General features: G+C 40.1%; 1 protein-coding gene across 1 annotated transcript in view; it reads left to right on the forward strand.

The window, feature by feature from the left end:
- Positions 1-25,789, forward strand: part of ARID3C (AT-rich interaction domain 3C) — a 288,981-nt gene that overhangs the window by 257,074 nt on the left and 6,118 nt on the right. Inside the window, exons 5-7 of the mRNA XM_082243022.1 lie at positions 1,398-1,642; positions 3,838-4,107; positions 12,013-12,102. Of these exons, the coding sequence (XP_082099148.1) occupies positions 1,398-1,642; positions 3,838-4,107; positions 12,013-12,102 (605 nt within the window). The remainder of the gene's footprint in view (positions 1-1,397; positions 1,643-3,837; positions 4,108-12,012; positions 12,103-25,789) is intronic.

A 25,789-nucleotide genomic window follows, 5' to 3' on the forward strand; every position in this document is an offset into this window, starting at 1 on the left:
TTTGTCCATATAGTAGGTCTGATTGCTATACTGTATGTCGACATATTTTTGGCTATATAGTGTGCATAGTGACCATAAAGGAATGCACAAAGGGGATCCAAAGAAGTGGAGGAAAATGCATAATGGGGTTGATATACTAAAATGAGAGTGCAAAATGTGGGGCAAAGTGGTAGCCAATCAGCTTCTGACTTCAGCTTAACCACTTTACCACCGGAGGATTTTGCTGTCTTACGTCTGGGCCACTTTTTGCGATTCGGCACTGTGCGACTTTAACTGACAATTGCGCGGTCATGCAACGCTGTACCCAAACAAAATTTACGTCCTTTTTTTCCCACAAACAGAGCTTTCTTTTGGTGGTATTTGATCACCTGTGCGATTTTTACTTTTTGCGCTATAAACAAAAAAAGAGTGAAAATTTTGAAAAAAATAACAATATTTTTCACATTTTTTTTATATGAAATTCCCCCCCAAAAAAATGTAAAAATCAAAATTCTTTATCATTTTAGGCCAATTTGTTTTCTGCTACATATTTTTAGTAAAAAAAATCGCAATAAGCGTATTTTTATTGGTTTGCGCAAAAGTTATTGCGTTTACTAACTAAGGGAAAGATTTCTGTCATTTTTGGTGTTTTTTTTTTTAACGAGTAATGGCGGCGATCTGCGATTTTTTTTTGCGGGACTGCGACATTGCGGCGGACAGATCGGACCCTTGACTGACATTTTGACACTTTTGGGGGTACCAGTGACATTACTACAGTAATCAGTGCTATAAATATGCACTGTTACTGTAAAAATGACACTGGCAGGGAAGGGGTTAATTTTATTGGAGAGGGAGGGGTTAATGTATGCCTGGTGCTTACTAACGTGTGTGGGGGGAGGTGACTGAGTGACACAGGGACAGATCGCAGGTTCAATTATGCTGAATCCTGCAATCTGACCCTGCCTGTCACTTAGGAGATCCGCCCGCTTTGTTTACACAAGTGGGCGGATCTCCAGACTCGATTCCCCGACGATCGGGGAAGAGCAGCGGCGATCACAGCTGCTCCTCCCCTGGCCCGACTCCCGCTGTGACTGAACACAGTGAGAGTGAGTCTCCGGCGGCGCGCGCGCGCCGCCCACAAGGGGAGGAGTCCAGCGACGTAGGTCTACGTTGCTGGACGGAATCGAGCCACTTTGCCGCAGTACAGTCCCAGTGATTGGTCGGCAAGTGGTTAATTAAGCTTTGATAAAAAAAACTGGAAGCTGATTGGTTTCTATGCACAGCTGCAGCAGGCTATTCACTCTCCAGTTTTAGTAAATCAACCCCAAAGTGTAAATCCTGCCATGTATGGTCACAGCTTACTTTTTCTCATTGCAGTTCAGTATTTGGATATAATTCTTCCTCTCCTCTTCCATTAGATACATGAAGTATCTGTACCCCTATGAATGTGAGAAGAGGGGGCTCAGCTCCCCTGGAGAGCTACAAGCCGCCATCGACAGCAACCGGCGGGAGGGCCGCCGGCAGAGCTTCGGATCTGGCCTCTTCAGCTACTCACCTGTTGGGACTCCCAATGTCCTCACCTCCCCGAAGATCAACATGTCCGCCCTGTCTGTCTCAACGCACAATGGAGGGCAGATTTCCCAGATGCAGGCCATAAAGAAAGGTGAGAACAACCTTGGGTGACAGATTCATAAAGATCAGGCGGTCAACTGCTTTTCTTTTACACCACAAATCAGGCATGGAATTTATATTTGTCATTAAAATAAAGCAAAATAGTAAATTAGGCAGCCAGCAAAAGTTTGTGTAGGTAATAAAATTGATTTAACCGTGCCTACAGTCCCCATTTTGTGCCACCACTTCAGGATGGGCACACTGAAGTCATGACCACTTTAAAGGTTGGTCCTGCCCAGACCTCGCCTTTAAACATGGAGGGCACCATCTGGCACATCCACTTCATGGGTTGGCCCCATCCAGACCTCACCTCTAATAATGAGAGCAAACATCTGACACATCCACTTCATGGGTTGGCCCCATCCAGACCTCACCTCTAATAATGAGAGCAAACATCTGACACATCCACTTCATGGGTTGGCCCCATCCAGACCTCACCTCTAATAATGAGAGCAAACATCTGACACATCCACTTCATGGGTTGGCCCAATTCAGACCTCACCTCTAATAATGAGAGCAAACATCTGACACATCCACTTCATGGGTTGGCCCCATCCAGACCTCACCTCTAATAATGAGAGCAAACATCTGACACATCCACTTCATGGGTTGGCCCAATTCAGACCTCACCTCTAATAATGAGAGCAAACATCTGGCACATCCACTTCATGGGTTGGCCCCATCCAGACCTCACCTCTAATAATGAGAGCAAACATCTGACACATCCACTTCATGGGTTGGCCCCATCCAGACCTCACCTCTAATAATGAGAGCAAACATCTGACACATCCACTTCATGGGTTGGCCCAATTCAGACCTCACCTCTAATAATGAGAGCAAACATCTGACTCATCCACTTCATGGGTTGGCCCAATTCAGACCTCACCTCCAAATATGAGGGGAGCTGTCAGGAACATTCACGTCATGAGTTAGCCCCATTCAGACCTCCCCCCTAAATATAAGGGGAACCATCTAAAACGTCCACTTCGTGGGTTGGCCCCATCCAGACCTCACCTCTAATAATGAGAGCAAACATCTGACACATCCACTTTTTGGGTTGGCCCCACACAGACCTCGCCTCTGAAAATGAGGGGAACCATCTGGGACCTCCGCTTCATTATATTGCCCCATCCAGACCTTGCCTCTAAATATTAAGGGGACTGTCTGAGACATCCACTTCAGGGGCGAGCGTTCATCAAGCTGTGCAAACTGTCGTACCTGTACAACAGTCTGCAGGAGCGCTCCTAGGGGCGAGCGTGCATCAAAGTGCCCCCCGAAAGAGCATCCTGCATACGTGTGAGCCATGCCTTAAACATTTGCCAACCAAGCCTGTGATCCTCCTATTTAAGATAACAGGTCTCTGTGTTGATTCCACAAGTCCCTCCCCCATACAGTTAGAAAACACTCCCCTAGGCTCACACTTAACCCTTTAATCACCCCTGGGTTAACCCCTTCCCTGCCAGTGTCATTAGTACAGTGACAGTACATATTTTTAGCACTGATTACTGTAGTAATGTCACTGCTCCCCCCAAAAGTGTCAAAAATGTCAGGTAGGGGTCCGATCTGTCCACCGCTATGTTAAAAATCGTAGATCGTCGCGATTACTAGTAAAAAAAGAAAATTAAAAATAAAAATGACATAAATCTTTCCAATAGTTTGTATATGCGATAACTTTTGCGTAAACCAATCAAAATACACTTATTGGGATTTGTTTTACTAAAAATATGTAGAAGAATACAAATTGGCCTAAAATAATGAAAAAATTTGATTTTTAAATTTTTTTTTTGGGAATGTTTTATAGCAGAAAGTGAAAAATATTGTTTTTTTTTTTTTTTTAGAATTGTCGCTCTTTTTTTTGTTTATAGCGCAATAAATAAATAAATAAAAAACACAGGTGATCAAATACCACCAAAAGAAATTTCTGTTTGTAGGAAAAAGAGAACATCAGTTGTATTTGGGTACAGCTTTGCATGACCGCGCAATTGTCAGTTAAAGTTACGCAGTGCCAAATCGCAAAAAATGGCCTGGTCATTAAGGGGGGAAATCCTTCCGGTCCAGAAGTGGTTAATAATGTTCATGTGCATTTGTCTTCACTCATTGTGAGTGTCTTTGTAACTTTCCAAATTTTGTTTATTTTAATAAAATATATATTCAGCCTTAACTCATATACTTGTTTCTTTCCTCCAGAAGACATCATTCACCAGACGGGAAACCCCCACCGTGTCGGGATCCCCGTCTCCATCGCCGGCCATCATGCAGCCGCTGCCCAAGCCGTACAAGCTATGCAAGCCGCCGCCTTGGAACAGCTGCGGGAAAAGCTGGAATCTGGAGAACCTCCGGAAAAAAAGATGGCCATGATGGCGGAGGAGCAGCAGAGATTAATGCAGCACGCCCTGCAACACAACCTCCTGGCCATGGCGGCACAACTGCCCATGAACGTAAAAATCAACAGCCGAGGTACGCAGGCTGACCCCGACTGGGCCTCAGATTTTACCCCAGGGAGGTGGGCCCAGTAAACTATTGGTGGCGGAGATGAGGAATTGCAACTGAAAAATTGCATGCGCAAAAAGTCACAGATTGCAACAAATTATCTGTGATGTTGCCGTGACCGTAATTCATAAGTAGTCCACCTACTGCTTGGCGCAGCAATGTGCTTATTCTTCGCACCCAATATATGCAATCACCTACATACAGTATCTCACAAAAGTGAGTACACCCCTCACATTTTTGTAAATATTTTATTCTATCTTTTCATGTGACAACACTGAAGAAATGACACTTTGCTACAATGTAAAGTAGTGAGTGTACAGCTTGTATAACAGTGTAAATTTGCTGTCCCCTCAAAATAACTCAACACAGCCATTAATGTCTAGACCGCTGGCAACAAAAGTGAGTACCCCCCTAAGTGACAATGTCAAAATTGGGCCCAGTTAGCCATTTTCCCTCCCCGGTGTCATGTGACTCGTTAGTGTTACAAGGTCCCAGGAGTGAATGGGGAGCAGGTGTGTTAAATTTGGTGTTATCGCTCTCACTCTCTCATACTGGTCACTGGAAGTTCAACATGGCACCTCATGGCAAAGAACTCTCTGAGGATCTGCAAAAAAGAGTTGTTGCTCTACATAAAGATGGCCTAGGCTATAAGAAGATTGACAGGACCCTGAAACTGAGCTGCAGCATGGTGGCCAAGACCATACAGCAGTTTACCAGGACAGGTTCCACTCAGAACAGGCCTCGCTATTGTCGACCAAAGAAGTTGAGTGCACGTGCTCAGCGCCATATCCAGAGGTTGTCTTTGGGAATTTGCTGTCCCCTCAAAATAACTCAACACACAGCCATTAATGTCTAAACCGCTGGCAACAAAAGTGAGTACACCCCTAAGTGACAATGTCCAAATTGGGCCCAAAGTGTCAATATTTTGTGTGGCCACCATTAATTTCCAGCACTGCCTTAACCCTCTTGGGCATGGAGTTTACCAGAGCTTCACAGGTTGCCACTGGAGTCCTCTTCCACTCCTCCATGATGACATCACAGAGCTGGTGGATGTTAGAGACCTTGCGCTCCTCCACCTTCTGTTTGAGGATGCCCCACAGATGCTCAATAGGGTTTAGGTCTGGAGACATGCTTGGCCAGTCCATCACCTTTACCCTCAGCTTCTTTAGCAAGGCAGTGGTTGTCTTGGAGTTGTGTTTGGGGTCGTTATCATGTTGGAATACTGCCCTGCGGCCCAGTCTCCGAAGGGAGGGGATCATGCTCTTCTTCAGTATGTCACAGTACATGTTGGCATTCATGGTTCCCTCAATGAACTGTAGCTCCCCAGTGCCGGCAGCACTCATGCAGCCCTAGACCATGACACTCCAACCACCATGCTTGACTGTAGGGAAGACACACTTGTCTTTGTACTCCTCACCTGGTTGCTGCCACACACGCTTGACACCATCTGAACCAAATAAGTTAATCTTGGTCTCATCAGACCACAGGACATGTTTCCAGTAACCCATGCCCTTAGTCTGCTTGTCTTCAGCAAGCTGTTTGCGGGCTTTCTTATACATCATCTTTAGAAGAGGCTTCCTTCTGGGATGACAGCCATGCAGACCAATTTGATGCAGTGTGCGGCGTATGGTCTGAGCACTGACAGGCTGACCCCCCCCCCCCTTCAACCTCTGCAGCAATGCTGGCAGCACTCATACGTCTATTTCCCAAAGACAACCTCTGGATATGACGCTGAGCAAGTGCACTCAACTTCTTTGGTCGACCATGGCGAGGCCTGTTCTGAGTGGAACCTGTCCTGTTAAACCGCTGTATGGTCTTGGCCACAGTGCTGCAGCTCAGTTTCAGGGTCTTGGCAATCTTCTTATAGCCTAGGCCATCTGTATTCTTTGCCATGAGGTGCCATGTTGAACTTCCAGTGACCAGTATGAGAGAGTGAGAGCGATAACACCAAATTTAACACACCTGTTCCCCATTCACACCTGAGACCTTGTAACACTAACAAGTCACATGACACCGGAGAGGGAAAATGGCTAACTGGGCCCAATTTTGACATTGTCACTTAGGGGTGTACTCACTTTTGTTGCCAGCGTTTGAGACATTAATGGCTGTGTGTTGAGTTATTTTGAGGGGACAGCAAATTTACACTGTTATACAAGCTGTACACTCACTACTTTACATTGTAGCAAAGTGTCATTTCTTCAGTGTTGTCACATGAAAAGATAGAATAAAATATTTACAGAAATGTGAGGGGTGTACTCACTTTTGTGAGATACTGTACGTCCCACAAATTGTTACAGTCATGCGACATGTCACAAATAGGGATTTTCCCATTTCTAATACACGTGTCGCATTCCACAGGAACATGCCGCGCCCAATAAACTGTCATCCTTACAACATTCATAAATCGCGAATTGCAACATTTCTACTAATATAACAAATAATGATTTGCAATGCATGTTGAGGCATCAGAAATTGGAAAATCCCTATTTTAGGCCCTTTCACATCTCGCAATTTGGGATCGAGGGCAGAATCGGCACGATATATATATATATATATATATATATATATATATACGTGATCCGGCGCACAGGTGCCGCCCTGTACCAGTAAAAACTTGCATTGGGGCGGACCTGAACTGGTTAATGTATGTTACAGGCGTTAGCGGTGCCATTTTTTTTTAATGACCCCCAGTGCGTCAAGACAACACAGCTCCAACGCACGTGCCTGGCAGGGCACAGTCCATATGCATGCTCTTTTTTTTTTTCTTTTTGTTCATTGTCAGCCCTTTCATTGGAAACACCTGTCCTATGGCAGCACACAAAAGAAATTGTGCATTACATGCGTTTACCTAATGCACCAGATCTGAATGGGCCTTTGAAAATCAATAGATAATACAGTTTGTTGTGATATTGTACCCCTCCCCCCGCTTTGCTTAATAGATTTACATGTGTGCTGAATCTGTCCCCATCATAAAGATATCGCATCACTTCCTGTCCTGGTGACACCAATCTCTGCTCTACTAACACCATCCACTACCCTACTGACACCGCCCACTGCTCTACTGACACCATCCACTGCTCTACTGACACCGCCCACTGCCCTACTGACACTGTCCACTGCTCTACTGACACCGTCCACTGCCCTACTGACACCGTCCACTGCTCTACTGACACTGTCCACTGCTCTACTGACACCGTCCACTGCCCTACTGACAATGTCCACTGCTCTACTGACACTGTCCACTGCTCTACTGACACCATCCACTGCTCTACTGACACCGTCCACTGCCCTACTGACACCGTCCACTGCTCTACTGACACTGTCCACTGCTCTACTGACACCATCCACTGCTCTACTGACACCATCCACTGCTCTACTGACACCGTCCACTGCCCTACTGACGCCGTCCGCTGCCCTACTGACACCATCCACTGCCCTACTGACACCATCCACTGCCCTACTGACACCATCCACTGCCCTACTGACACCGTCCACTGCTCTACTGACACCATCCACTGCTCTAGTGACACCGTCCACTGCTCTACTGACACCATCCACTGCTCTACTGACACCATCCACTGCTCTACTGACACCATCCACTGCCCTACTGACACCGTCCACTGCTCTACTGACACCATCCACTGCCCTACTGACACCATCCACTGCTCTACTGACACCATCCACTGCCCTACTGACACCGTCCACTGTCCCACTGACACCGTCCACTGCCCTACTGACACCGTCCACTGCTCTACTGACACCATCCACTGCCCTACTGACACCGTCCACTGCCCTACTGACAACATCCACTGCCCTACTGACCCCGTCCACTGCTCTACTGACACCATCCACTGCTCTACTGACACCATCCACTGCCCTACTCACACCGTCCACTGCCCTACTGACACCATTCACTGCTCTACTGACACCATCCACTGACCTACTGACACCGTTCACTGCTCTACTGTCACCGTCCACTGCCCTACTGACACCATCCACTGCCCTACTGACACCATCCACTGCTCTACTGACACCGTCTACTGCCCTACTGACACCGTCCACTGCTCTACTGACACCATCCACTGCTCTACTGACACCGTCCACTGCCCTACTGACACCATCCACTGCTCTACTGACACCGTCCACTGCCCTACTGACACCATCCACTGCTCTACTGACAATGTATACATGCGCACACTCATCCATGTGTGTTTGAGCTTTGGGCTGCGCACACCTGTGCACATAGGGAATGGAATTAATGGTCTGCCCTAACGCCCCCTTCACATGGCGTAGCGGGAACAAGCGTTCCCGCTATGCTATTTTTTTAAGCGTTTTGCATGCGATTTTGCATAGCGCACTGAGCCAACCCATTTACTTGAATAGGCCGTCCTACGCGCCCTCGTCACCTGAACAGAAGCTTTTGCTTCTTCATTGGATCATGAAAGGCACGGTTTGCCTCGTGATCTGAGGCTGCATTCACATCTGAGCGTAGCGTAGTTCAGCGTTTTTTCGGTGGTTTGTTTTAATGTGCGATTTGGGCGTTTTTATACAACGTTTTTGAGCTTTGACATTTTTTATTGGTCAATAGAGAAAACTATCATCATTTGTTTGATAGGTTTTTCAGGTTTTAAAGCTTTTCCATCCTTTTTTTTTATTATTACTATTATTAATTTATTATTATTTAGTTGTTATGGTAAAGGGTTAGATATTAGGTTAAGTTAGGGTTAGGATTAAATCATAAATAAATAATAATTAAATGCTATGAAATAATAAATAAATAAAATTAAAAAATAAAATAATAATAATAAAAAATAACTAAACACCCTAACCCCCATTCTGGTTGTTTTTGGTTTCAAAGCCTGTTTTTTATTCATATATTTTTAATGATTCGTTAAATAAATTAGAATTTTTATAGAAATTATTTGTGTACATGTCTCATGTTGTGCCTTAAAAGTCCACCTAAACTCACAAGAATATCCATGTGAGATAATTTTTTCTTCTGTCTAATTGGGATATTGGCACACTCTAGAAAGCTGGCTTTGTCTATACACCCTAACCCTAACATAAAATAAATCAATTCATTATTATTATTATTAATATTATTATTAATAATAATAATGTATTTTTTTTATTTATTTTTTTTGGGGGGGGTGGATGTTTAATTATCAATTTTTATTTTGTTACAGTAAGGGGTTAGAGTTAAGGTCAAGTTGGGTTTAGGATTAAATCATAAATAAATACAGTAAATAAATACTATGTAATAAGAAATAAAATACTAACCCCTTAAATAAATATATAAAAAAAATAAAAAAAATAAAATAACAAATAACTAAACACCGTAACCCCCTACTGGTTGGCTTTGCTTTCAAATCCTGTTTTTTATTCATATATTTTTAATGATTGTTAAAAAATTTTGAATTTTTATAGAAATAATTTGCGTACATGTTTCATGTGCCCTAAAATCCACCCACACTCACAAGGATATCCATGTGAGATAATTCTTTCTTCTGTCTAATTGGGATGTTGGCATGCTCTGGAAAGCTGGTTTTGTCTTTACACTGTAACCCTAACACATAATAAATAATTTCATTATAATTATTATTATTAATATTAATGATAATTTATTTAATATATTTTTTTAAGGTTAGGTGCTAATTACTACTATTTTTATTATTATTAATAATAATAATTTTTTTGTGTTTGTGTGTGGGGGGGGGGGGGTGTTGGATGTTTATTATTATTTTTTGTTACGGTAAGGGGTTAGAGTTAAGGTTTAGTTAGGGTTAGGATTAATCATAACTAATTAATAAATAAATACAATATTTAAATACTATGTAATGAGAAATAAATACCTAACCCCTTAAAAAATAAATAATAATAATAAAATAACAATAAATACCTAAACACCCTAACCCCTTACTGGTTGGCTTTTTTCAAATCCTATTTTTTATTCATATGTTTTTAATTAATTTTTAAAAAAATGTTGTGTCATGTTGTGCCTTAAAAGTCCACCCACATTCATGTGAGATAATTTTTTCTAGAAAAAAAAAAACAGAAAGCTGGTTTTGTCTATACACCCTAACCCTAACACCAAAATAAATAAATTCCTTATAATTATTATTAATATTATTAATATATGTTTTTTGCTTGGGTTTGGGTGTTTATTATTATCATCATTATTATTAATTATAATAATAATAATAATTTATTATAATTTTAATTTTAGGGGTTACTTATTATTATCATTAATATTATTATTATAATTATTAATAATGTATTTTTTTGTGTGGGTGTTTATTATTATTATTAATAAAAGAATATATATATATATATATATATATATATATATATATATATATATATATATATATATACACAGTAAATCCCCCTCCATTGCGGGGGTTATGTTCCGGACCCAGCCGCGAAAAGTGAAAATCTGCGAAATAGAAAAACCCTATTAAAATGCATTGTAGGCATGATTTTTTTACTGTCACTGTACGTGTAAAAGCATTTTAAGGTCTTTAAACACACTTTTAAAACAATAGAAACTCATTTAAACACATAAAAGATACTGAGAGACACAGCAAGAGCTATGGAAAACACAAAAATATTTCATTTTTAATGATTTATATAGTAAAATAACATTACAAAAAAAAAAAACGCAATATACAGGGACTGCAAAAACTGAACCGCGATGGAGAAGAGGTTTACTGTATATATATATATATATATATATATATATATATATATAAAATATAATATTTATAATATAATAAATAAAATAATAATTATAATAAATGTAATACATTTTTAGGGTTAGGGGTAATTATTTTTATAAATGTTTTATTAATTTTAGGGGTTAATTATTATTATCATTTATATTATTATTATAATTATTAATAATGTATTTTTTGTGTGGGTGTTTATTATTATTATAATTATTAATAATAAAATTATATATATATACATATATACATATATATATATATATATATATATATATATATATATATATATATATATATATATATATATATATATTTCACTATTAGGAAATTTCACCTGGAGTTTCTATCCCACAAACTCGGTGAACATGTTTATTTCCCTCTCTAATTTGTTCAATGTTTCACTAATGGATGTGGGCATGGTTCAGCAGTTCTATGACTGACTGTAACTCCTTTATTGATTTATGTGTATATATATATATATATATATATATATGTGTGTGTATATATATATATATATATATATATATATAATATAATATAATAAATAAAATAATAATAATAAATGTAATATATTTTTAGGGTTAGTGGTAATTATTTTTATTTCTATTATTATTATAATTATTAATAATGTATTTTTTTATTTAGGTGTTTATTATGATTTTTATTATTATTTTTATTAATAAGTATAATTTATTTAATATATTTTTTTAAGTTTAGGGGTTATTTATTATTATTTTTTTTACATATTAATAATTCATTTATTATTTATTAATGATGATTTTTAGTTATTTGTGTATTTACTTTACATTTTTTTTCTTTTTTTTTAATTTTTTCCAATTGAGCAGAAAATCACGCAAAAACTCGTAAATGTGCACATAACACGCAAATTGCGCGTCTCCATTCATTTCCCTGGGGAAAAACACAAACGCCACCAAAGCTTCAGGCGTTTGGCTTCAGGCGACTTGGAGTGGAGTTGTGAACCATCTGCATAGAGAATAATTGATTTTTCCTCCTCCAGCGTTTTGGAGCTTCAAGCTACAAAACGCTGAGGTGTGAATGAGACCTAAGAGCTAACAATCTTGTGCCGCTAACAGTCGTTCAGCCGCTGACCGTACTTTCTCTGGTTTTTTTTTTTCCCCTCCAGATGACAGACAAGAGATGGCGATGAACCTGTCTGCCTCCAGCATTAGCAGCATCAACATGTCAATAGAAATAAATGGAGTCGTCTACGCAGGTAGGTGACGGCCCCCCCTCCTCCTCCTCTCTCGCGCTCGGCGCTGGCAGGAAATCCAATAAGTTGCAGTGAGTGGCGGAGAAGTAGAACGCCTGGCTGTAAAATCCATGGTAATGAACTCACAGGAGTGGATATCTTGACAGCGGCAGTAACTTAACCCCGGGTGACAGCCGGCGGTGGAGAGCGCACTGCTTTACATGCAGAGACGGGGGGCGCCACCCGTCCCCACCGATACAAGGTCACCAAAACGCGGGCTGTAAATAGATCCTCGCCGGCGGGATTATTGAATTAAGGAAAGCGCAGGGACCCTCGGGCATTTCCTCTGAAGTTCCAGCGGTCGTGACAGGCATTTAACAAACATTTCTTTACATGAGAAGGAGAAATACTAAACGTGGTGTAATACGGAAATCTACAACTCGCAGCTTTTACCATTTATTTAGAAGAGAAAAGTTACAAAGTAACAAGAAAAAGATTTGACACTGGAAGACCGGCCTTTTCCGGCACTTTTTGTTTCAATTATTTGCTTAAAAATTTTTTTGCTTAAAGAATTGTTTTCTTAAAAGTTTAAATCAGTATTTTTTTGCTAGAAAATTACGTAGAACCCCCAAACATTATATATATATATATATATATATATATATATATATATATACATACGACCGCCTTTTTATTCTCTAGGGTCTCTGCTACAAAAAAATAAATATGAATATAAATACATATATATATATATATATATATATATATATATATATATATATATATATATGTTTATGTATATTTATATTTATTTTTTTGTAGCAGAGACCCTAGAGAATAAAATGGCGCTCGTTGCAATTTTTTATGTCACACGGTATTTACATTTACAATTTTTCAAACGCAATTTTTTTTTGGGGAAAAAAATTATTAATATAACTATACAGGATTTATATAACGCCAATAGTTTGCACATTGCTTTACAAAATGATGGCAGACAGCGCAGTTACAATACAATTTGGTAGACGAGGAATCAGAGGGCCCTGCTCGTTAGAGCTTACAATCTAAAATATACACTTTAATGAATTTCATTGCAAAAAAAAAAAAAACATAATAGGTAACCCAATTTTTTGGTACATCGAGTAAATAGATAACAAACATGTCACGCTTTAAAATTGCGCACATTCATGGAATGGCGCAAAACTACGATATTTAAAAATCTCCATAGGTGATGCTTTAAGCATTTTGTCTGGCACTTTTTGTTTACAAGTTTAAATCAGTATTTTTGCTAGAAAATTACATAGAACCCCCAAACATTATATATATATATATATATATATATATATATATATATATATATATATATATGTATATAGATATATATATCTATATATATATATATATTTTTTTTTTTTTTTTTTTGTAGCAGTAATCCTAGAAAATAAAATGGCGGCCCTTGCAATTTTTTATGTCACACCATATTTACATAGCAAATTTTCAAGCGCAATTTTTTTGGGAAAAATATTAATATTACTTTACAGGATTTATATAGCGCCGATATTTTGCGCAGCGCTTTACAAAATAAAGGCAGACAGCGCAGTTACAATACCATTTGGTAGACGAGGAATCAGAGGGCCCTGCTCGTTAGAGCTTACAATCTAAAATATACACTTTAATGCATTTTAATGCAAAAAAAAAAAACAAAACATAATAGACAACCCAATTTTTTGGTACATTAAGTAAATAAATACCAAACATGAAGAAGAGGAAAAAAAAGGAAATTGTGAAGAATCATGTGTTGGAAAACCAAACCACAACTGACTCTTCACAAAAACATATAACTGGACTTTCTAATGCACATCATGAAATGAATCATAGCGACTCACATATTTTTTAAAAAAAAATAATTTTTATTGATTACAACCAAAAATAAAAAATGAGGGCAAAAGACATACTGTCCTCATTGAAAAATACAAGACATGTAACAGACAACATGGGATCTTTAAAATCGAATAACCTAAGACTATTTTTTACCCATGTAGTCACTGAAGACAGATGGGAAAAATGTGTAAGTTATTATAAATTCACAATATTTGAGTACATCATGTAATATATAATCATATCTGATCTTTGGGTCTACGCGTTTCGCAGCGTGCTTCTTCAGGACCACATTTATACATCAGAGATATCTGTATAGGGTGTAGCCAGTGTCTCCCGGGTGGACAAAGAGGGTGCAATTAAGGATATATGAGGCGGCGGGAACTCGTGGCAGACATTCAGCATACAAGGACAGAACATCTAGCCCTATATCCAGGTTAAAAGGGAGCAAAACTACTAAGATCCTACATATATTGGCTGGATTGGATGCTTGTGGTCTGATAGGCTCAATAGTCCTATGGGACCTAATTGGAAGACCAATAAGATCCTGTTTTCCACAAATCTGGGCCTGAGATATTGACCAGTATATATACCCTACGGGCTGATATCTTTGATAACCCTAAAAAGATTTGCTATACCACTCCCCCCTGGATTGTGGATAACACATAGGCGTCCTGTCCACCACTACATTCATAATTACAGATGTTTTGAGGGATTGGCTTGACTTGAGGATTTACTGATCCTGGGGTACATCTACCTGTTTGACCCTACATAGTCAATACCCTATCCTTAATATTCCCGCTGAACTGAAACAGATACCTCAGAATCTATTCACTTAATTATCAGCTCTGCCTCATATATCCTTAATTGCGCCCTCTTTGTCCGCCCGGGAGACACTGGCTACACCCTATACAGATATCTCTGATGTATAAATGTGGTCCTGAAGAAGCACGCTGCGAAACGCGTAGACACAAAGATCAGATATGATTATATATTACATGACGTACTCAAATATTGTGAATTTATAATAACTTACACATTTTTCCCATCTGTCTTCAGTGACTACATGGGTAAAAATAGTCTTAGGTTATTCGATTTTAAAGATCCCATGTTGTCTGTTACATGTCTTGTATTTTTTAATGAGGACAGTATCTCTTTTGCCCTCATTTTTTATTTTTGGTTGTAATCAATAAAAATTATATATTTTTTTTAAATATGTGAGTCGCTATGATTCATTTCATGATGTGCCTTAGAAAGTCCAGTTATATGTTTTTGTGAAGAGTCAGTTGTGGTTTGGTTTTCCAACACATGATTCTTCACAATTTCCTTTTTTTCTCTTCCTCAGTTTTGGATGATGGCACGAGTTGGGCAGTTCAATTTCTTTAATAGATACCAAACATGTCACGCTTTAGAATTGCGCACATTCATTAAATGGCGCAAAATTACGATACTTAAAAATCTCCATAGGTGACACATTTAATATTTGGTCTGGCACTTTTTGTTTACAAGTTTAAATCAGTATTTTTTGCTAGAGAATATTGTAGAACCCCCAAACATTATATATATATATATATATATATATATATATATATATATATATATATATATATATTTTTTTTTTGTAGTAGAGACCCTAAAGAATAAAATGGCGGTCGTTGCAATTTTTTTAAGTCACACAATATTTACATAGCAATTTTTCAATTGTAATCTTTTAGAGAAAAAATTATTGATATTATTATACAGGATTTATATAGCGTCAACAGTTTGCGCAACGCTTTACAAAATGAAGGCAGACAGCGCAGTTACAATTCAATTTGGTAGACGAGGCATCAGAGGGCCCTGCTCGTTAGAGCTTACAATCTAAAATATACACTTTAATGCATTTTAAGGCAAAAAAAAAAACCCATAATAGATAACCCAGTTATTTGGTACATTGAATTAATAGATGGCAAACATGTCATGCTTTAGATTTGCGCACATTCGGGAAATGGCGCAAAATTACGATACTTAAAAATCTCCATAGGTGACACATTAAACATTTGGTCTGGCACTTTTGGTTTACATGTTTAAATCAGTATTTTTTGCTAGAAAATTATGTAGAACCCCCAAACATGATATATATATATATATATATATATATATTTTTTTTTTTTTATTTTTTTTTTAGTAGAGACCCCAAAGAATAAAATGGTGGTCATTGCAATTTTTGTAAGTCACACAATATTTACTATTTACATAGCAATTTTTCAAATGTAATCTTTTTGAGAAAAAAATATTGATATTATTATACAGGATTTATATAGCGCCAACAGTTTACGCAGCGCTTTACAAAATGAAGGCAGACAGCGCAGTTACAATTCAATTTGGTACAAGAGGAATCAGAGGGTCCTGCTCGTTAGAGCTTACAATCTAAAATATAGTAGAAAATTTCGCTAGAAAATTATGTAGAACCCCCAAACATTTATATATATTTTTTTTGTAGCAGAGACCCTAGAGAATAAAATGGCGGCCATTGCAATTTTTTTAAGTCACACAATATTTACATAGCAATTTTTCAATTGTAATCTTTTAGAGAAAAAATTATTAATATTATTATACAGGATTTATATAGCGTCAACAGTTTGCACAGCGCTTTACAAAATGAAGGCAGACAGCGCAGTTACTATATAATTTGGTACAAGAGGAATCAGAGGGCCCTGCTCGTTAGAGCTTACAATCTAAAATTTACACTTTAATGCATTTTAATGCAAAAAAAAAACATAATAGATAACCCAATTTTTTGGTACATTGAGTAAATAGATACCAAACACGTCACACTTTAGAATTACGCACATTTGTGGAATGACGCAAAACTGCGATATTTAAAAATCTCCATAGGTGAAATATTAAACATTTTGTCTGTCACCTTTTTTTTGCTAGAAAATTATGTAGAACCCGCAAACATGATATATATATATATATATATATATATATATATATATATATATATATATATATATATATTTTTTTTTTTTTCTTTTTTTTTTAGTGGTAGAGACCCTAAAGAATAAAATGGCGCTCGATGCTATTTTTTATGTCACACGGTATTTACATAGCAATTTTTTAAACGCAATTTTTTTTGGGGGAAAAAAATTATTAATATTACTATACAGGATTTATATAACGCCAACAGTTTGCGCAGTGCTTTACAAAATGAAGGCAGACAGCGCAGTTACAATTCAATTTGGTAGACGAGGAATCAGAGGGTCCTGCTCATTAGAGCTTACAATCTAAAATATACACTTTAATGCATTTTAATGCAAAAAAAAAAAAAAAACATAATAGATAACCCAATTTTTGGTACATTGAGTAAATAGATACCAAACATGTCACGCTTTAGAATTGCGCACATTCGTGTAATGGTGCAAAATTACGATACTTAAAAATCTCCATAGGTGACACATTAAACATTTGGTCTGGCACTTTTTGTTTACAAGTTTAAATCAGTATTTTTTGCTAGAAAATTATGTAGAACCCCCAAACATGATATATATATATATATATATTTTTTTTTTTTGTAGTAGAGACCCCAAAGAATAAAATGGTGGTCATTGCAATTTTTGTAAGTCACACAATATTTACTATTTACATAGCAATTTTTCAAATGTAATTTTTTTGAGAAAAAAATATTGATATTATTATACAGGATTTATATAGCGCCAACAGTTTGTGCAGCGCTTTACAAAATGAAGGCAGACAGTGCAGTTACAATACAATTTGGTACAAGAGGAATCAGAGGGCCCTGCTCGTTAGAGCTTACAATCTAAAATATACACTTTAATGCATTTTAAGGCAAAAAAAAAAAAAAAAACATAATAGATAACCCAATTTTTTGGTACATTGAGTAAATAGATAACAAACATGTCACGCTTTAGAATTGCACACATTCATGGAATGGCGCAAAACTACGATATTTAAAAATCTCCATAGGTGACGCTTTAAACATTTTGTCTGGCACTTTTTGTTTACAAGTTTAAATCAGTATTTTTATGCTAGAAAATTACGTAGAATCCCCAAACATTATATATATATGTTTATGTATATTTATATTTATTTTTTTGTAGCAGAGACCCTAGAGAATAAAATGGCGGTCGTTGCAATTTTTTTTTGTCACGCGGTATTTACATAGCAATTTTTCGAACACAATTTTTTTGGGGGGAAAAAAATTATTAATATTACTATACAGGATTTATACAAGCCAACAGTTTGTGCTGCGCTTTACAAAATGAAGGCAGACAGTGCAGTTACAATACAATTTGGTAGACGAGGAATCAGAGGGCCCTGCTCGTTAGAGCTTACAATCTAAAATATACACTTTAATGCATTTTAATGCAAAAAAAAAAAAACATAATAGATAACCCAATTATTTGGTACATTGAATTAATAGATGCCAAACATGTCGCGCTTTAGAATTGCGCACATTCGTGAAATGGTGCAAAATTACGATACTTAAAAATCTCCATAGGTGAAGTATTAAACATTTGGTCTGGCACTTTTTGTTTACAAGTTTAAATCAGTATTTTTTGCTAGAAAATTATGTAGAACCCCCAAACATTTTATATATATATATGTGTGTATGTATATTTATATTTATTTTTTTGTAGCAGAGACCCTAGAGAATAAAATGGCGGTCGTTGTAATTTTTTTTTGTCACACAGTATTTATATAGCAACTTTTCAAACGCAATTTCTTTTTGGGGAAAAAAATTATTAATGTCACTATACAGGATTTATATAGTGCCAACAGTTTGTGCAGCGCTTTACAAAATGAAGGCAGACAGTGCAGTTACAATACAATTTGGTAGACGAGGAATCAGAGGGCCCTGCTCGTTAGAGCTTACAATCTAAAATATACACTTTAATGCATTTTAATGCAAAAAAAAAAAAAACATAATAGACAACCCAATTTTTTGGTACATTAAGTAAATAGATACCAAACATGTTGCGCTTTAGAATTACGCACATTTTTGGAATGACGCAAAACTGCGATATTTAAAAATCTTCATAGGTGACACATTAAACATTTTGTCTGTCACTTTTTGTTTACAAGTTGAAATCTTTTTTTTTTGCTAGAAAATTATGTAGAACCCGCAAACATGATATATATATATATATATATATATATCTACAGTATGTATATATATATATTTTTTTTGTGGTAGAGACCCTAAAGAATAAAAAGACGGTCATTGCAATTTTTTATGTCACACAAACTTTACATAGCAATTTTTTAAATGCAATTTTTTGGGGAAAAATTATTAATATTATTATACAGGATTTATATAGCGCCAACAGTTTGCGCAGCACTTTACAAAATGAAGGCAGACAGCGCAGTTAAAATACAATTTGGTACAAAAGGAATCAGAGGGCCCTGCTCGTTAGAGCTTACAATCTAAAATATACACTTTAATGCATTTTAATGCAAAAAAAAACATAATAGATAAACCAATTTTTTGGTACCAAACATGTCACACATTAGAATTGCGCACATTCGTGGAATGGCGTTAAACTCTGATACCTAAAAATCTCCATAGGTGACACATTTAATATTTGGTCTGGCACTTTTTGTTTACAAGTTTTTTTTTGGTAGAAAATTACATAGAACCCCCCAAACATTATATATATTTTTTTGTAGCAGAGACCCTAGAGAATAAAATGGCGGTCGTTGCAATTTTTTATGTCACACCGTATTTACATAGCAATTTTACAATCTAAAATATACACTTTAGTGAATTTCAATGCAAAAAAAACATAGATACATACATAAATACATTTGTGTTTTTGGTTGTAACATGACAAAATGTGGAACATTTCATGGGGTATGAATACTTTTTCAAGGCGCTGTAGAAAACACTGAAAAAAAAAAAAGAATGCACCGAAATGCATTGAAAATACATCAAAGACACATGTAAATGTGTATGCAGAAACGCATAACTTGTGGTGCAAAACATCCCTAAAATGTCCCCGGTGAGGGCCTGTGTGATGTAAATTTTAAATAAGAAAAAAAAAAAAGATCAATAAAAAAGATGGCTAGAAAGGAATAATAATGAATAGAAAGGAAGAACAGAAAGACAAAGTATGGGGGCGGTAAAAGAGAAAACGGTAATAAGTCGGCCAGATAGAGGAATAAACATTTGCAGCAAATAGACGGAGATGGGAGAGAGATATAATAGACTGATAAGATAATAATCAGTTCAGGTTTGCTCAGCTGCCTCTATTTGTATAGAAGAATAGATAATGAGGAATCGCACAATCGCTACTATGAGATCCGCCTACGGGGGGGGGGGGGGGCGGCAAATAAAGAAAGAAACATTGTGCGCCCCTCCCAGAGCGCTGCAAGCTTTCTTGTCCTTTGAAAAAAAAAAAAATGCAAAAAAAAAAAAAATAATTAAACATTGTAATAAAAAATGTAAGAAAAATTGTAAAATAACATAATTGTAAACATTGCTAACATTTAAAAAAAATTATGATTTTTTTTTTAATGTAAAAAAAACAATTAAAAAGGGCTTATTCACACAGGCATGGCTGCTGATAGGGGGGACCCTCAGTTCTCCTGTAGGGGGCCCGGGCATATGGGGGGACCCAACAGCATGGGGGGCAATTACAGAAGGAAGCCCTGTGCAGCTCTCTGCAGCAGCTGAAAGCCAGTTTCTCCCCTCTTCTGCCAGCTTTCAGCTGCTGCAGGGAGAGACACAGACACAGGGCATCATTCCTGTAATTGCTTCTCCGACACCTATCCCCTCCCTGTTCTGCCTGCTTCTGATCCCCCCCCCCCCGTGTGCCCCGCTTTCACTGTGCCCCCCCCCCCCCCCCCCCCAGAGCACTGCAGGCTTTCTTGTCCTGTAAAAAAATAAATTCTAAAAAAAATATATATCATAATTATAATAATAATAAGGTAAACATTGTAATAAATAATTTAAAAAAATGTAAAATAAAATAATTGTAAACATTTTAAACATTTAAAAATGAAAAAAAAAAAAATTTTTAAATGTAAAAAAAACTATTAAAAAATAAATTAATAAACAATAACAAATTAATGTAAAAAAAAAAAAAATAATAATAATAAAAATTCACACAGGTTCTCTGTTATGTATGTGTCTTCTAATAATGATATCAGTGTATTTTTTGTGAAAATATTGTCTTGATATATTCGGGGGAGGAGGGACACTGCCAGGTAGATTGTACAGGGCCCCGCCAGGTAGATTGTATGGAGCCCAGCCAGGTAGGTTGTACGAAGCCCAGCCAGGTAGGTTGTACGGGGCCCCGCCAGGTAGGTTGTACGGGGCCCAGCCAGGTAGGTTGTACGGAGCCCAGCCAAGTAGATTGTACGGAGCCCAGCCAGGTAGATTGTACGGAGCCCAGCCAAGTAGATTGTACGGAGCCCAGCCAGGTAGATTGTACGGGGCCCAGCCAGGTAGATTGTACGGAGCCCAGCCAGGTAGATTGTACGGAGCCCAGCCAGGTAGGTTGTACGGGGCCCAGCCAGGTAGGTTGTACGGGGCCCAGCCAGGTAGATTGTACGGGGCCCAGCCAGGTAGGTTGTACGGGGCCCAGCCAGGTAGATTGTACGGGGCCCAGCCAGGTAGGTTGTACGGGGCCCCGCCAGGTAGGTTGTACGGGGCCCCACCAGGTAGGTTGTACAGGGTCCCGCCAGGTAGATTGTACGGAGCCCAGCCAGGTAGGTTGTACGGGGCCCAGCCAGGTAGGTTGTACGGGGCCCAGCCAGGTAGATTGTACGGGGCCCAGCCAGGTAGGTTGTACGGAGCCCAGCCAGGTAGGTTGTACGGGGCCCAGCCAGGTAGGTTGTACGGAGCCCAGCCAGGTAGATTGTACGGAGCCCAGCCAGGTAGATTGTACGGAGCCCAGCCAGGTAGGTTGTACGGGGCCCCGCCAGGTAGGTTGTATGGGGCCCCACCAGGTAGGTTGTACGGAGCCCAGCCAGGTAGATTGTACGGAGCCCAGCCAGGTAGATTGTACGGGGCCCCGCCAGGTAGGTTGTATGGGGCCCCACCAGGTAGGTTGTACGGGGTCCCGCCAGGTAGATTGTACGGAGCCCCGCCAGGTAGGTTGTACTGGGCCCCGCCAGGTAGATTGTACGGGGCCCCGCCAGGTAGGTTGTACGGGGCCCCGCCAGGTAGGTTGCACGGGGCCCCGCCAGGTAGATTGTACGTGGCCCCGTCAGGTAGGTTATACGGGGCCCCGCCAGGTAGGTTATACGGGGCCCCGCCAGGTAGGTTATACGGGGCCCCGCCAGGTAGATTGTACGTGGCCCCGTCAGGTAGGTTATACGGGGCCCCGCCAGGTAGATTGTACGTGGCCCCGTCAGGTAGGTTATACGGGGCCCCGCCAGGTAGATTGTACGTGGCCCCGTCAGGTAGATTGTACGTGGCCCCGTCAGGTAGGTTATACGGGGCCCCGCCAGGTAGATTGTACGTGGCCCCGTCAGGTAGGTTATACGGGGCCCCGCCAGGTAGATTGTACGTGGCCCCGTCAGGTAGATTGTACGTGGCCCTGTCAGGTAGGTTATACGGGGCCCCGCCAGGTAGATTGTACGTGGCCCCGCCAGGTAGGTTGTACGGGGCCCCGCCAGGTAGGTTGCACGGGGCCCCGCCAGGTAGATTGTACATGGCCCCATCAGGTAGGTTATACGGGGCCCCGTCAGGTAGGTTATACGGGGCCCCGCCAGGTAGATTGTACGTGGCCCCGTCAGGTAGGTTATACGGGGCCCCGCCAGGTAGATTGTACGTGGCCCCGCCAGGTAGGTTGTACGGGGCCCCGCCAGGTAGGTTGCACGGGGCCCCGCCAGGTAGATTGTACGTGGCCCCGTCAGGTAGGTTATACGGGGCCCCGCCAGGTAGATTGTACGTGGCCCCGTCAGGTAGATTGTACGTGGCCCTGTCAGGTAGGTTATACGGGGCCCCGCCAGGTAGATTGTACGTGGCCCCGCCAGGTAGGTTGTACGGGGCCCCGCCAGGTAGGTTGCACGGGGCCCCGCCAGGTAGATTGTACATGGCCCCATCAGGTAGGTTATACGGGGCCCCGTCAGGTAGGTTATACGGGGCCCCGCCAGGTAGATTGTACGTGGCCCCGTCAGGTAGGTTATACGGGGCCCCGCCAGGTAGATTGTACGTGGCCCCGCCAGGTAGGTTGTACGGGGCCCGTGATGTCGAACAGCAGCCCTGCATGGGGGGATGATATTCCTCATCTTCTAAATTTCTTCCTTCCTACAAATAGATTTTATTCTCTGCTGTTAAAGATCTCATCTGAGAAGATAAAGAGTTTAGCTGACAAATCAGGAAGTTGCAAAATTTAAAAAAAAGTGCTAAAAAAATTGCAGGAAAAAGGAAGTACACAAACAAAGTTTTAGAAAAAAAAAAAAAGGACTTTGTTAACCGCTTGCTGAACCGGCCAATGGTAATTTTACTGCTGGCTGGCAGCTCCCCTGGGCATAAAACATTGCGCCAAACGTCCTGCTTTACACGCGTGACCCCGGCCTCTCGTGCTGCGGTTGGACATGGCACAAGTTCGTCAGCAGGCCCGCAGCTAATGATTTTAGCTGTGAACCTGCTGATTGCTGTGGCCAATCACAGCACAGAGATCTGTGTGTGTTAGCAAATACAACCCAGATCTGCCCGTTTCTTTACTCCCTGATTTCAGGTAACCCTTTGATTGCCCTCCTGAAGTACAGTGACAGTGTACAGCAGGCCATCTCCTGCTGTGTGTCTGCAGCCTCTGACCATCTCATGTAATATATCTGCAGTCTCTGCCATCTCCTGTAGTATGTCTGCAGTCTCTGACCATCTCCTGTATTATGTCTGCAGTCTCTGATCATCTCCTGTAGTATGTCTGCAGTCTCTGCCCATCTCCTGTAGTATGTCTGCAGTCTCTGCCCATCTCCTGTAGTATGTCTGCAGTCTCTGACCATCTCCTGTATTATGTCTGCAGTCTCTGATCATCTCCTGTAGTATGTCTGCAGTCTCTGCCCATCTCCTGTAGTATGTCTGCAGTCTCTGACCATCTCCTGTAGTATGCCTGCAGTCTCTGACCATCTCCTGTAGTATGTCTGCAGTCTCTGACCATCTCCTGTAGTATGTCTGCAGTCTCTGAACATCTCCTTTAGTATGTCTGCAGTCTCTGATCATCTCCTGTAGCATGTCTGCAGTCTCTGATCACCTCCTGTAGTATGTCTGCAGTCTCTGACCATCTCCTGGAATGTGTCTGCAGTCTCTGCCCATCTCCTGTAGTATGCCTGCAATCTCTGACCATCTCCTGTAGTATGTCTGCAGTCTCTGACCATCTCCTGTAGTATATCTGCAGTCTCTGACCATCTCCTGGAATGTGTCTGCAGTCTCTGACCATCTCCTGTAGCATGTCTGCAATCTCTGACCATCTCCTGTAGTATGTCTGCAGTCTCTGCCCATCTCCTGTAGTATGTCTGCAGTCTCTGACCATCTCCTGTAGTATGTCTGCAGTCTCTGACCATCTCCTGGAATGTGTCTGCAGTCTCTAACCATCTCCTGTAGTATGTCTGCAGTCTCTGACCATCTCCTGTAGTATGTCTGCAGTCTCTGCCCATCTCCTGTAGTATGTCTGCAGTCTCTGACCATCTCCTGTAGTATGTCTGCAGTCTCTGACCATCTCCTGGAATGTGTCTGCAGTCTCTAACCATCTCCTGTAGTATGTCTGCAGTCTCTGACCATCTCCTGTAGTATGTCTGCAGTCTCTGGCCATCTCCTGTAGTATGTCTGCAGTCTCTGACCATCTCCTGTAGTATGTCTGCAGTCTCTGACCATCTCCTGTATTATGTCTGCAGTCTCTGACCATCTCCTGTAGTATGTCTGCAGCCTCTGACCATCTCCTGTAGTATGTCTGCAGTCTCTGATCACCTCCTGTAGTATGTCTGCAGTCTCTGCCCATCTCCTGTAGTATGTCTGCAGTCTCTGACCATCTCCTGTAGTATGTCTGCAGTCTCTGACCATCTCCTGTAGTATGTCTGCAGTCTCTGACCATCTCCTGTAGTATGTCTGCAGTCTCTGACCATCTCCTGTAGTATGTCTGCAGTCTCTGACCATCTCCTGGAATGTGTCTGCAGTCTCTAACCATCTCCTGTAGTGTGTCTGCAGTCTCTGACCATATCCTGTAATATGTCTGCAGTCTCTCACCATCTCCTGTAGTATGGCTGCAGTCTCTGGCCATCTCCTGTATTATGTCTGCAGTCTCTGATCATCTCTCCATGTTGAGGTCATTTTAAATGGGATTTGACTTGTTTTTTTTTTTTTTTTGCATTAGAAATCTCATTTTTGCTGCAGCATGTTGTCTGCATGCTACAGATGCTCCACTTTACAGGCAGACTAAGATGACCCCCCCCCCAGGCACTATACTTAAATACATTTTTAATTTAATTGTTGCACTTTAAGCATCATTAAAATCAAGATTCAAAAATGTTTGCATTGATACATGTCCCCCAGGGCAGTACCCGGACCCCCCATACCCCTTTTTATGACCAATTACTTGCATATAAGCCTTTAACATGGGCGCTTTTGATTTCTCCTGTTCGGCTCCCATAGACGTTAATGGGGTTCGCTGTTTGGGTTAGAACTTTTCCCCCTGTTCGGGAGTTCTGCTGTGAACCGAAGGGGGGGGGGGGGTTGTCTAAATGTCTAGAAATGGGCTCAGGCATGTTCGGGATCCTAGTCCCAACCCACCCTTATTGGCCTGAGGCACCAAAACAAAACCCCCCACAGTCCCAAGGAGGAAGGACGACTCTGCACACCGCTAATCACAGGCAGTGAGGCTTT

This window comes from Pelophylax lessonae (assembly GCF_965119305.1).
Source record: "Pelophylax lessonae genome assembly, chromosome: 1".
Taxonomy (NCBI): Eukaryota; Metazoa; Chordata; class Amphibia; order Anura; family Ranidae; genus Pelophylax; species Pelophylax lessonae.